Here is a 14,294-nt window from a genome sequence, read left to right as displayed (position 1 = left end):
TTAAAATAGCCAAAAGACAAAAGGAATTATCTCAGAGCATTTTAAAATTCTATTAAAAACACATCTGTTGGGTTCTATTTCCTAGGTCACAGCAGTGAACAAGAATAACTATGGCATCTTCAGGAAACTTAAAAAAATATACTCATAAACTAATTTTTAGCTTTTCATTCAGTAATCTGTCTAAACATATTTAAATGCCATCTATTCACAGGCACTGTGATAAATACTGCAGATAATTACAAATTATAGCCTTTACTCTCAGGGACCCTATATTCTAATAAAACCTGTACTTGATTCCTTTTGTAAATATGGATAATATTAATTTATCTCACCACTTTCAATTTTTTAGAAGACAAAACTATCAATTAGTAATTATTATAAAATAAAATCAGAGAAAGTGACCAGAAATTGTCATTATAAGTCCAGGCAATTATAATTAGATAATTTTCATAGACTCTGGATCTCCAAAAAGCAAATCATAACAGTAAAAACTGTAACTGAAAACAGCATCTCTTCTTGAATGATTTATAAACTCAAACATTGTAGCAGACAACTGACCACAGCACACCCTACTGGCTGTTTCATGTTCTCAGTATATCTGGTTTTTCCTTTAAAATAAATCAAAAAGTCAAACTCTTAGAAGCAGAATGCAAAATGTGGTCACCACAGGCAGGGCATGGGGAGGAAATGGGGAATTACTGCTTAACGTGTATAAAGTTTTACTGATGCAAGATGAATAAAGTCTCGAGATCTGCTTACACCTTTGAGTCTTGTAATTTTGTACAATTAAAAATCTGCTAAGAGGTTAGATCTCATTTTATTACAATAAAAGTTGAAATTTTAAAAATCAGAAAATACACAAAAAATTGCAGAATTTAAGGACTTTTATTGGATTCAAATTTTCAACTGTTAGCAAACACCAAGTATCGCATATCTACATCTTTATATATGAATCAACTTCAATAACACCTACAGTCTACATAAGACAATCTAGCTGCTAAACTTTAAACAATGTAAAGCACCAGAATAATGGCCAAATTTATTAGTGTTAAGTTTCGTTTTAGCCAAATCAACATTGCCAAATTAAAAAAAAATTCTCCAACTAAGAAATGTATCTAACCTGAATCTTAATGCTTGTTGCGCTGCGTCACAATCTATTGTTCTCAACAGAGGTGTGGGTGTTCTCATAGACATTTGATGGATATTAAGGTATTTGACCACATGTCTGAGTAACTAGACATGACCTGTAAAGGAATAGGAGGGTCAGACTTCCAGTTGGTCTATTTCAGGGCATCTATTGTTGTATAACTGGTTGCAGACATGAATCAAACTATATTCATCTGTTCCGTATTGATATCTTTGTTCTCTTAGCACATGTAGTTTTTCACCACGTTAAAGCTTTGTTTTCCTTTGTATCCCTATTCATGAAGGACTGTGATATCTCAAGATATGAAGACATGGGTTTGCTTTACTAGTCCCTAAATGTTCTTGGCAGAACTAATTCTATTTTTTTTTTGTCTTTTGTCTTTTAGGGCTGCACCTGTGGCATATGGAGGTTCCCAGGCTAGGGGTCTAATCGGAGCTGTTGCCGCCAGCCTACGCCACAGCCACAGCGAAGCCAGATCCTTGACCCACTGAGCAAGGCCAGAGATCGAACCCCGCAACCTCATGGTTCCTAGTCAGATTTGTTTCCACTGCGCCACGACGGGAACTCCAGAATTTCTAATTCTTAATTTCAACATCATCTTTAAACAGAGACTGGTCGTGATCAATGCATTGGGATTGTATCTGTCACAGATCCGCCCCACATCCGTGCTTCCTGCCTTTCATCTCCCCAAGACCCTCCTGCCAGGAACATGAGGAATGACACAGAAGAGCTGAAGGAGTTCCTCCTGCTGGGAATACCTCAAACAGAGGGACTAGAGCCTGTGCTCTTTGTCATCTTCTCAACCATTTACCTCTTCACCCTGATTGGCAATTTACTCATCCTTGTAGCAATTACTTCCTCCTCTACCCTTCGCACCCCCATGTACTTCTTCTTGGGACTCCTGTCTATTTTGGACATGTTGTTCCCATCTGTCACCTGTCCCAAGATGCTCTTCTATCTCTCTGGCCGGAGCCACGCCATTTCCTACGAGGGGTGTGCTGCGCAGCTCTTCTTCTATCATTTCCTGGGTTCTACCGAAGGCTGCCTCTATTCTGTGATGGCTTATGATCGCTTTGTTGCCATCTGTCACCCACTCAGGTATATGCTCATCATGAGACCTGGAGTCTGTGTCGGTTTGGTCATGGCAGCCTTGTTGGTGGACTGTCTTCATGCCACCATCCTTATGTCCCTTACCTTTCAGTTACCCTACTGTGGCCCCAATCAGGTGGCCTACTTCTTCTGTGACATTCCTGCTGTCTTACCCCTGGCTTGTGCTGACAGCTCGCTGGCCCAGAGAGTAGGTTCCACTAATGTTGGCTTTCTGGTTTTATTGTTTTGGTTCAGCGTTTGTGCCTCCTACACGCGCATTGGAATTGCCATTTTGAGAATCCGCTCAGCAGAGGGTAAGCAGAAAGCGTTCTCTACCTGCAGCGCCCACCTCACTGCAATCCTCTGTGCCTATGGGCCTGTAATCATCATCTATCTGCAGCCCACCCCCAGTGCCTTGCTGGGTACCATAGTGCAAATATTGAATAATATTGTTTCACCCATGCTGAACTCCTTAATCTATTCCCTAAGGAACAAGGAAGTAAAAAGCTCCCTAAAAAGGGTTTTCCACAAAGTAGTATTTACTGCTCTGGAATAAATTGTAGGTTTTGTAATGGATTTTAGAAATGTCTTGTCTTTTGACATCATTCTCCTATTTCTTCTTTGTAATAAACATATGATAGAAAATGCTTCCTCTAAAACATTACATTTTGTTTACCCAATAAGTTCTTCTTTGTGTGTAATGTCTCAGGCCCCATGAGTAACTGTGTAACTAATATAATCCTCCGTGCCTTAATTCTAGGAAAGAAATACAAAGGGAATAGCAAGCAGCTGATGACAAATTTGTTTCCTTCTTATGATAGCCAGGGTGGAAATAGTGAGGAGTCCAAGAACCACCTTTCAACAGCCATCTCTGTGCTGAGTCACCCTTCATTCCATTTCTTTGCTCCACTTAGAATGTAACCGTTCCCCTTTTCTATCTGCAAGCATTTCACTTCCTCCATATTGCTAAGAAGAATACTTTCCATTGACAGAACATAATGTTTCCAGGCACTGTGATGAACATTTCAGAGACACCATCTTATGTAATCTTCATATCATCTCCCATAAAAGTGTTTCCATTTTGTAAAATAGAGTTTTGAGAATTAGATGCTTCAGTTGAACCCAAGGTTGCACATTAAGTGGCAAACCAGACCTCACACTCAGATCCAGTTAACTCTAAAGCCCCTACTCTCAATCCCTCTAGCACATGACCACCCTAGAGGACCTTTCTAGCAATATGCTTATCCCTCCCTAGAGCTTATGATAACACAGAAAGTGTTCAACAATTGGTAAAATATGCACTGGCATAAGTCATGTTTATATACTGACTGCAATTGTCTTCACTAATGTTGTGCCACACCCATTGCACCTCTGTGTACATGGTGACAGATATAGCAATTACTGTTTCACCCTTCATAGCACATTTAGTTATGTAAAGCCAGATCCAGCCCCAAGCCATCTTAACTCCTACTGTCATTGTGTCCTACTGTACCATGCTGCCAATATCCCAAGTTACCCTTTAGTATGAAAGACTGGAAAAGCCTTCCTATTCAGTGTTGTTTAATGAAAAGATGTCATTACTGGGTTCAGTTACCATGGTTACCTGGTTCTCCCACCAAGTTACATTTTCCAACTTGGCCTCCAACAATGCTCAAATTGATAAATTATTTCTCAAAATTCTCTGGAATCCAGAGAGGAAGAAGGGGGTAATATTTACTAGAGAACCCAGAGACACATCTACCCTTAGTTTTTATGACATTTAAGTGATTTGTAGTCTTTGTGTTCCATTTTTACTCTCAAAATTTTTGAAATGATTTGAAACCATTAAAACAAAATATAAAGGTGCAAATCCCAAATAAAATAAATTGCTGCCATTACAAAAGGCATGAGACAAAAGGAACAAAGCATAAATATGAGGGTTCTACGGCCCATCCCAACCTGACTTGCAAAATCTAAGATCACAAAGAATCTTATGCCTCTGCTTTGGGAATGTATCTTAGACAATATGCTGTCTTCAAAAAATTCTAGCATTAGTTTGCTGTCTTATTAAGGCTGGAAATTGGTGGAAGAATCCACATACTATGACATCCTGTAAAGCCGAGGTAGTTGTTATGGACAGAGACTTGTCATATTAACATTTAACTTGTTCAACAGCTTCTTTTGTGTACAATGGAAAATTCCATAAGATTGAGATCATGTTTGTCTTATCCACCATCGTATTCACAAGACATGGCCCAAGGACATAGTAGGCACTGTGTGTAAGTTTGTTGAATGAATGAATGGACACTATTTAGACTTTCAAAGTATGATGTAACTGTATATATTTATTTACATAAAAACAGAAACCTAAGTGAAATAATTAGGATACAGAACAACCACCTACACTAATTTAAGTATATATTCTCATTGAAGTGAAATTGAAGATACAAGAAAGCCAAATCTGGATGAATTTTGACCTTTTTGGCTCCTCCTAAATCAATGTTGTAGTGACTGGCATTGCAAAAAAATTAACACAGTTTAAATCCTTTCTATACCTAAAACTTTAGTATAGCACACAACATAAAATGTTACTTAAAACACATGTGCACACACACACTCACAGGCACACACCAATTCTTAAAATCTCACTCCATGAACAATAAAAAAGAAATAATTGATTAAAAAGGGAGTAAAGGACTTCAACATTTCTGCATGGAAGACATACAAATGGCCAACAAGCCTATGAAAAGATGCTCAATGTCACTGATCATTAGGGAGATGCATACCAAATTCACAATGAGATATCACCTCGAATGCATTAGAACGACTTACAGAAAGAAAAAAAAAATAGAAATGTGGAGAAAATGAAACCATTGTGCACTGTTGGTGGGAATGTAAAATGGTGCAGCTACTATGGAAAATGGTATGGTGCTCCCTCAAAAATTTTAAAAATAAAATGATCTTACGATTCAGCAATTCTATTTCTGAGTATAAATCCAAAAGTGTCTTGAAGAGATACTCACATTTACAGCATGTTCATAGCAGCATTATTCACAATAGGTAGGAGGAGGAAGCAATTCAAGCATCCATTGATATGGAATACAACTCAGACTCAAAAAAGGAAGAAAATTAACCTTGAGGATATTATGTTAAGTGAAATAAGCAGTCACAAAAAGACAAATACTGTAGGATTCCAGTTAAATGAGGTTTTTAGAGTAGTCAAATTACAGAAAAAGAAGGTATAACAGAGATTGCCAGAGGCTAACGGAGGGGAAAATAGGTAGTCTTTTTTTTTTTTTAATGGATATAGAATTTCCTTTTGCAAGATAAAAAGTCCTGAAGTTCGGTTGCACAACAGCATGAATATACATAACACTGCTGAACTGTACACTGAAAATGGTGAACACAGAAAATTTTATGCTTTATGTATTTAACAACTCTTTAAAAATAAGCCTGCCTATCTAGTTTTCACATATCCTGGGATTTTTTTTTTTTTTGTCTTTTTGCTATTTCTTGGGCCGCTCCCGCGGCACATGGAGGTTCCCAGGCTAGGGGTCCAATCGGAGCTGTAGCCACTGGCCTACGCCAGAGCCACAGCAACGCGGGATCCGAGCCACGTCTGCAACCTACACCACATCTCACGGCAACGCCGGATCGTTAACCCACTGAGCAAGGGCAGGGATCGAACACGCAACCTCATGGTTCCTAGTCTGATTCGTTAACCACTGCGCCACAACGGGAACTCTGGGATTTTTTAATTTACTAGTTCTCTCCTTTTTCTTTATAGCTCCAACAACTGTTGAACCCTCTCAAATCACTGTTTGGTTGTTAAATACCTCAATTTGGTATGGGCAGAGAAAATTTGAGAAATGTAACCTAAGGTGGCCTTCAGGGAATCTGCCTAGTCTTACCATTTATCAAGTCTTTCCTCCTCACTGGACACTGTAATGCAATTGCTTTGCCTGGGTTAACTAGTTTATCTGCAAAAGAATGCTGAGGTCATTTTACAAAAGGTGAAACAAGGTTTAGTGATGTTGGGTATATTTTGCTAAATCACACAACTTATTTGTGGATAGAATTAGGATTCCATCTCAGTTCCTCAAGCAGCTATACTTAATATAGCAATTTTTCTGAAACTTTCAAAATAAATATTTGATCTTTTACACACACATCCCCACCCTAGCTTTATCACCTTTAAAGTACCTCAAAATGCTATAGTCCAGTGGACTCTTATCATAGATGTGCAACAAAAATATTAAATTTACTAATTTACTTATTTTTAAGTGTAGTTGATTTACAATGTTGTGTAAGTTTCAGACATAGCACAGTCATTGTTTCATATATATATCTGAATCATATACAGTTATATATGGTATACATACACATTTTTTCATATTCATTTCCCTTATAGGTTATTACAAAATATTGAGTATAGTAGTATAGTTCCCTTTGCTAAATAGTAGGTCCTTGTTAGTTACCTACTTTTATATAGTAATATGTATATGTTAATCCCAAACTCCTAATTTATCCTTCCTCCCTCCCTTCCCCTTTGGTAACCATAAGTTTTTTGAATTTCATATAATATTTGTCTTTATATGTCTTACTTCACTTAGTATGATAATCTCTAGGTCCAGTCATGTTGCTGCAAATGGCATTATTCCATTCTTTTATATGGCTGAGTAATAGTCCATTGTATATATGTTATATATGTACCACATCTTCTTAATCCATTCCTCTATCAATGGGCATTTAAGTTGCTTCCATGTCTTGGCTATTGTAAATAGTGCTTCAGTGAACACTGGGGTGAATGTCTCTTTTTGAAGTATCATTTTCTCCAGATATATGCCCAAGAATGGGATTGCTGGATCATAAGGTAACTCTATTTTTAGTTTGTTTTCTTTTTCATTTTTTTTTAAGGGCCACACCTGCTGCATATGGAAGTTTCCAGGCTAGGGGTTGAATTGAAGCTGTAGCTGATGGCCTATACCACAGCCACAGCAATTTCAGATCCTTAACCCACTGAGCAAGGTCAGGGATCAAACCATCCTTAAGGATACTAGTCAGGTTGTTACTGCTGAGCAACAATGGGAACTCCTATTTTTGGTTTTTTTAAGGAACCTCTATATTGTTATTCATAGTGGTTGTACCAGTTTACAGGAGGGTTCTTTTTTCTCTGCACCTTCTCCAACATTTATATTTGTAGATTTTCTTATGATAACCATTCTGACTGGAATGAGGTGCAACCTCATTATAGTTTTGATTTGCTTTTCCCTAATAATTAGCAATCTTGAGCATTTTCTCATGCACCTGATGGCCATCTGTATGTTTTGGAGAAGTGTCTGTTTAGATCTGCTGCCCATTTCTTGATTGGGTTTTTTTTTTTTTTTTATTGAGTTGTATGAGCTTGTTTGTATATTTTGGAAATTAATCCCTTATCAGTCACATCATTTGCAAATATTTTCTCCCATTCTGTAAGTTGTCTTTTCATTTTGTTTATAGATTCCTTTGCTGTGCAAAAACATCTAAGTTTAATTAGGTCCCATTTGTATATTCTTGCTTTTATTTTCATTACTTTAGAATACGGATCTAAATAGCTATTGCTGCAATGCCATTTATGTTAAAGAGCATTCTGCCTTAAATTTGCTTTTTAAATCATAAGGCCAGATTTATTTGGAATAGTATAACTACCTAAACACTTCCTAAACACTAAACTTGATTATTGGAAAATTTGGGGCCAAAAGCCCTAAAGAGGAGGTCAAATCCCAGTTCTTTTCAGAGTAAGCACCATGATTTGGTGCTTAAAAAGAACTTAAGTTCTTTGATCCTGACTTCCTTTATCTGTAGAAGACTTCGTCAGAGTTTTATGAGGGTTCAATAGGACGTTTATTTCCAACACTCTTTTACTTTCACACATACTCTAAATTTTTGGGAAGAGGAACTATGTTTAACCACCTTGCCCCTTCAAACTTTCTGACTCTCCTAGGAAATAATTAATGCCCTGCCTAATATAATTGGTACTCAGTTTATGGGAATGAATGGATCCATGTATGCATACATAAGCAAGTGAATGAATGTGTCCAATGAGGAATCTGATAGTCCACCCCACCTCAATGATTCCTTGAGTTTTTCTCTTTCTTTTCTTTTTTTTTTTTTTGTCTTTTTGGGGTTGCATTTGGAGGTTCCCAGGCTAAGGGTCTAATCGGAGCTGTAGCCGCCGGCCGACACCACGGTCACAGCAACACCAGATACAAGCCACATCTGCAACCTACACCACAGCTCACTGCAACACTGGATCCTTAACCCACTGAGCAAGGCCAGGGATTGAATCTGCAACCTCATGGTTCCTACTCGGATTCGTTTCTTTTTGGCCTCTCAGCATGTTTCTTCCCCTTTTCTTCTGGCAATAGGCCTTTCCCCTACCCTTTGGAGAACTGCCCATCTCCATGCCACTGTACCCAGTACCCTGGCCACAGAGGCAGGCATGTGATTCAACCAAGGAAATCAGATTTGAATCTGGAGCTGAGACACCCAGAAGCAACGGGCAGCTGAGTCTGAATCACCAGACAGCAGTGCCCTGAGGCTGCTTAATGTTCTTATTGCTGAGATCCCTGGAGCCATCCTAGTTCCTACCCTTCCATGAGACCAGTTTTTTGTCAATTTTTTAAAATTCTCTGAGCTACCCTAGTTACTGTTGCTTGATACACACAGTAAAATAACATAATTCACTCATCAGGACAACATATACAGGGAGTTCTCTTCTTAACCCTGGGTTAAGAATCCAGGGCTGGAGTTCCCGTCGTGGCGCAGTGGTTAACAAATCCGACTAGGAACCATGAGGTTGCGGGTTCGGTCCCTGCCCTTGCTCAGTGGGTTAACGATCCGGCGTTGCTGTGAGCTGTGGTGTAGGTCGCAGACGCGGCTCGGATCCCGCGTTGCTGTGGCTCTGGCGTAGGCCGGTGGCTACAGCTCCGATTGGACCCCTAGCCTGGGAACCTCCATATGCCGCAGGAGCAGCCCAAAGAAATAGCAAAAAGATAAAAAAAAAATTAAAAAAAAAAAAAAAAAGAATCCAGGGTTGTCACTGTGGCACAAGTTTAGCTCTGTGCCAGGAATTTCCACATGCAGCAGGTACAGCCCCCCCCCAAAAAAAACCCCACATATATATGAAAAGTATTAAATATACAAATGTATTTGTAAACATGTGATATATGTGCCAAATAAATTTTGTAATTATTATTCCACTGAAGTATATTTTACAAAGGAAATCATAAAAGATTTAATCTTATAGTTTCCATCATGGTGCAGTGGGTTAAGAATCCAACTGCAGTGGCTCGGGTCACTGTTGAGGTGCAGGATTGATCCTTGGCCTGGTACAGAGGTTAAATGATACAGCATTGTCACAGGTGCAGAGTAGGTCAGAGCTGTGGCTCTGATTCAGTCCCTGGCTTGAGAACTTCCATATGTCACGGGTGCAGCCATAACCTTTTAAGAAAAAAGATTTAATTTTTAATCAATTTCCTCCTCTCTCTGTCTCATTTTTTTTTTTTTCAGGCCACATCCGCGGCATGTGGAGGTTGAATCGGAGCTGTAGCTGTGCTGGCCCACACCACAGACACGGCAACGCACCTATACCATAGCTCATGGCAACACCAGATCCTTAACCCACTGAGCAAGGCCAGTGATCGAACCTGCGTTCTCATGGATGCTAGTCAGATTTGTTAACTGCTAAGCCATGGCGGGAACTCCTCTGTCTCATTTCTGAGTTCCAATTACACCAAACATTTAATTGTTCCCTTGTTTAATATGGTCCCTGACTTGGGGGATTAATACTCAAAGGAACACCAAGCTTATTTAAAATCTTCAGTGTCTTGGAATTATTGCAGTTTCTAGAGTCAGAGGGGAAATTACTGTAGGGAAGTTAAAGCACACCTAGATTTGTGACATTCTATTTGTACGTGATTGAAAAAGAAGAATTTAGGGTATCTCCCAGCAGACTGCAAGCTGGTGGGGATTTAGCAGGAAAGGACTCCTTCCTCCTGCTGGAGAAGGAAAGAAAAACAACATGCAATAGCACCAGCCAGTTATGTTCCCTGTTTGCCTTGTAAGTGCCCAAATTTTGTCCTTCACTTTTTTTTTTTAACTCTTATTCTCTCCTTCCCCTCCTAATCACTAAAAAATAAATTAAAATAGAGATAGGTAGGGCGATAGGATTCATTGGCTGATCTATAATATAAAGAGCTCACTGTGCAGGAAAAATTAAAACAAACTGACAAAAACAGCAGAATTTTTGAAAATATGAAAATTGGAAAGAAACCCCCTCTATACCTATCTCTGTGCCTTCTAATGCCACAAAATTACAGTGTTGCTTAACTTGTATATCTGGTTAGACTATTATAGATTTGGGAGCCTGAAATGAAGACCACCAATTTACCTACTACTTAATTCAGGGAAATAGAGGCTACAAGTTACACATTTAAAAAAAATTATATATGAAGCCTATCAGCTCTAAACCTGTAAATTTCTGTTCATTTAGAGCTAATACCATAGTTTCCCATTGCTGACTCTCCTACCCAGAGAAACAATGTGGGAAAGAATCTATCTATGTTTGTGTGGCTTATAGGATTATAAATGATTTTTTGAGTTACCAAATTGTCTTAGGTGAATATAAGAAATTTGGATGGATCTTTGTTGAGTCTTTATTTTTTTTCCTTTTAGAACCACAAATCAGTATTCAAAATCCATGCAATTGGTTTGCATAGTGTCTGTCAAGAATAGAAGATAGAGGAGAGTGGTCATACAAGGCTTCTTGGTGAGACTAATAAAGGGGGTTGTAAATAGAAACTGCACTGCAGAGAGACAGATCCAGTATGGAGAAAAGTGGGACAATCAAGGCAATTCCTTTTTAAAAATTTTTTAAATTACAGTTGATTTATAATATTTTGTCAATTTCTGCTGTACAGCAAAATGACCCAGTCAATCAAGGCATTTCTATCAGGAAACACTAGTCTGTAAATATCTAGATCATTTGCCCTGTTTCCATATCACTGATTTAAACACAGCTAATTTACATACATATTCAATTTAACCCCAGATTTCTCTTTACAGACACCCAAGAGTTGATTCTTCCATAAACATGAGAAATCACACAATGGTGACTGAATTCACCCTGCTGGGAATCCCTGAGACAGAGGGCCTAGAGATTGTGCTGTTTTCTCTGTTCTCCTCATTATATTTATGTACTCTCTTAGGAAATGTGCTCATCCTTACAGCTATCATCTCTTCCTCCCTGCTTCATACCCCTATGTATTTTTTCTTGGGAAACCTCTCCATGTTTGACCTGGGTTTTTCTTCAACAACTGGTCCCAAGATGCTGTCATACCTTTCAGGGCAGAGTCAAGGTATCTCTTTTCAGGGCTGTGCTGCCCAGCTCTTCTTCTACCATTTCCTGGGATGTACTGAGTGTTTTCTGTACACAGTGATGGCCTATGACCGCTTTGTTGCCATTTGTTATCCTTTGAGATACATGGTCATAATGAACCACAGAGTGTGCTCCTTCTTGGCCACAGGGACCTGGATGGGTGGTTGCATCCATGCCTTTATCCTAACCTCCCTCACCTTCCAGTTGTCCTATTGTAGTTCTAACAAGGTGGGTTATTACTTCTGTGACATACCTGCAATCTTACCTCTAGCCTGTGGGGATACATCTCTAGCCCAGAGGGTAGGTTTTACAAATGTTGGTCTTTTGTCTCTCCTTTGCTTTTCTCTCATCCTTGTTTCCTACACTCGCATTGGGATTGCCATATCAAAAATTCGCTCTGCAGAGGGCAGGAAACGAGCATTCTCCACCTGCAGTGCACACATTGCTGCAATTCTTTGTGCTTATGGGCCAGTAATCATCATCTATCTTCAACCCAATCCCAGTGCCTTGGTGGGTGCTATAATTCAGATATTGAATAACCTTGTAACCCCCATGCTGAACCCACTGATCTACAGCCTGAGAAATAAGGATGTAAAATCAGCTCTGAGAAACCTATTTCCCAAGAGAGGACTTCACTCTGGAGAGTAAATGAAAAATCTTTGTTGGACAAAGTGTGATTTTCCCACTTCTTTGGACTCATTATCTTCTTCAGCTTCCTAGGCATGTTGCAGTTTAGTGTACTCTGCATTGGTCTACCAGTTAATCTTAATCTCACTAAGTTTTAAAATGTGTGTCTGTTTTCATACATACATATATATATATATATATATATATACACACACACACACATATATATGTGTGTGTGTATGTGTGTGTGTGTGTGTATATATATATATTTTTTTTTTTTTTTTGGTCTTTTCTAGGGCCGCACCCGTAGCATATGGAGGTTCCCAGGCTAGGGGTCAATCAGAGCTGTAGCCACCGGCCTACGCCAGAGCCACAGCAATGCGGGATCCGAGCCACTAATCCACGACGGGAACTCCATTTTCATATTTTATGGTGTTTTACATCAAATTATAATTAATAGATTCACTTTGCCAACATCAAACTGATTCTTGGTCCTGTGTGGATTTCTTCCCAGCACCACCATCCTCCCCACAACATCTTTAAAAGAGTTAAGAGAACATATTTTCTTTCTCATAGTCTCAATTAAAAGTACATTCATATATATCTAAACAGGAGGGAGAACAGAAAAGCATTCAAGAAACCCCAGCCTAATACAGAATATCAGAATTCTGTCTTCTCTCTTTTTAGAGTATAACCTCCAATTTACTTCCAGTCAACACCAAATTCAAACTAACCTGAGTAATGAGTATGGTAAGATCTTACATCTTTCTAATGCTTATTCCAGTTTGATTTTAATATTTTTCCAGTGTACACATTCCTTTAGGATCTGATATTCCTCTTGCATTATTAGATGCCTGGAAGAATATGAACTTGAGTCATTTCTCATTAGCCTCCAAAAAAAACCAGCTTTACTTTTATAAAAGAGAGTAAAACAAATACAATAAAGTTTAAATATGTTATTACATGCTTTTCTAAAACAACTTTGCTTTATCTATTAAAAAAAAGAAAGGCTGTTGGAATTTTCATCTAAATTCAGGTAGCAATAGCAAATGTGCCTCTCCTTGAAAAGAATGTTTCTTCCTTTCTCATAAGAGCTATGTAACTTATTTTGATTCTATTAATCTATGTTCCACAATGTTAAGGAAAAAATAGGTACTTTTTTATTTATAGAAACTAAGTTAAATTTTATTTGTTTAATTTTACTTTATTTTTTGTCTTTCTGTCTTTTCTAGGGCCGCACCTGTGGCATGTGGAGATTCCCAGGATAGGGGTTGAATCGGAGCTGTAGCCTCCAGCCTACACAAGAGCCACAGCAACGCCAGATGCGAGCAGCGTCTGCAACCTACACCACAGCTCACGGCAACGCCGGATCGTTAACCTACTGAGCGAGGCCAGGGATCAAGCACGCAACCTCATGTTCCTAATCAGATTTCTTAACCATTGGGCCATGATGGAAACTCCTTTTTTTTTTTTAAATTTTATAATTAACATATTCTCATTCTTCTTTTCTTGGTTTTGTTTTCTTTTTCTTGTTATACTTTACCTACCAATTGTTTATGGTTTTTCTTGCAAACTACACTAAGTCCTTGAGGAAAAAAAAAAATGCACTAATAATAATAATAAGCTGTATTTAAGAATAAAAGCAGCATTTTAAACAAGGCAATGATCATTTTCTTCTTTTACCTTCAGTTTGTGTCTATCAATGCAGGTAATTAAAAATAAGTTCTCCAGGTAGAAGCTATAAGCATAACAATGAATATGGAGTTAGAAAATATTAAATGGGTTCCTGTGCCTTATGGTCTGTTGTATAAGAATCTTTTATTTAGATATTGTAATTGCACCTAACAAGGAATTCAGTAGTCATTCCAGCTAGGAATCCAAAGAACACTAGTCCAATTTCAGTCAACCTCAGTTACACTGAAGGTCTTCCTAGATAATCAACAATTGAACTGAAATGTTAAACATGTTAAGTGTTAAAGGATAACACATACATAATGGCTCGGTTTTCACTTATCTCTTTAATGTGAAATCAAA

General features: G+C 38.3%; 2 protein-coding genes across 2 annotated transcripts; both read left to right on the top strand.

The window, feature by feature from the left end:
- The first annotated feature begins 1,856 nt into the window (after positions 1–1,856).
- Positions 1,857–2,792, top strand: LOC125112125 (olfactory receptor 148-like). Its single transcript, XM_047754367.1, has one exon. It carries the CDS (start codon positions 1,857–1,859, stop codon positions 2,790–2,792), a length of 936 nt encoding a protein of 311 aa, XP_047610323.1.
- An 8,553-nt stretch (positions 2,793–11,345) lies between these two features.
- LOC125111970 (putative olfactory receptor 10D4) lies at positions 11,346–12,281 on the top strand. Its single transcript, XM_047754177.1, has one exon. The coding sequence runs from the start codon at positions 11,349–11,351 to the stop codon at positions 12,279–12,281; it is 933 nt and encodes a 310-aa protein (XP_047610133.1). The 5' UTR covers positions 11,346–11,348.
- Positions 12,282–14,294: the final 2,013 nt, after the last annotated feature.

Source organism: Phacochoerus africanus, chromosome 11 (genome assembly GCF_016906955.1).
Source record: "Phacochoerus africanus isolate WHEZ1 chromosome 11, ROS_Pafr_v1, whole genome shotgun sequence".
NCBI lineage: Eukaryota > Metazoa > Chordata > Mammalia > Artiodactyla > Suidae > Phacochoerus > Phacochoerus africanus.
This window is presented reverse-complemented; position numbering and strand designations above follow the sequence as displayed.

What these genes read in the sequence shown, in the direction of transcription:
- LOC125111970 (XM_047754177.1), top strand. Translation starts at nt 11,349, where the DNA reads ATGAGAAATCACACAATGGTGACTGAATTCACCCTGCTGGGAATCCCT.
- LOC125112125 (XM_047754367.1), top strand. Translation starts at nt 1,857, where the DNA reads ATGAGGAATGACACAGAAGAGCTGAAGGAGTTCCTCCTGCTGGGAATA.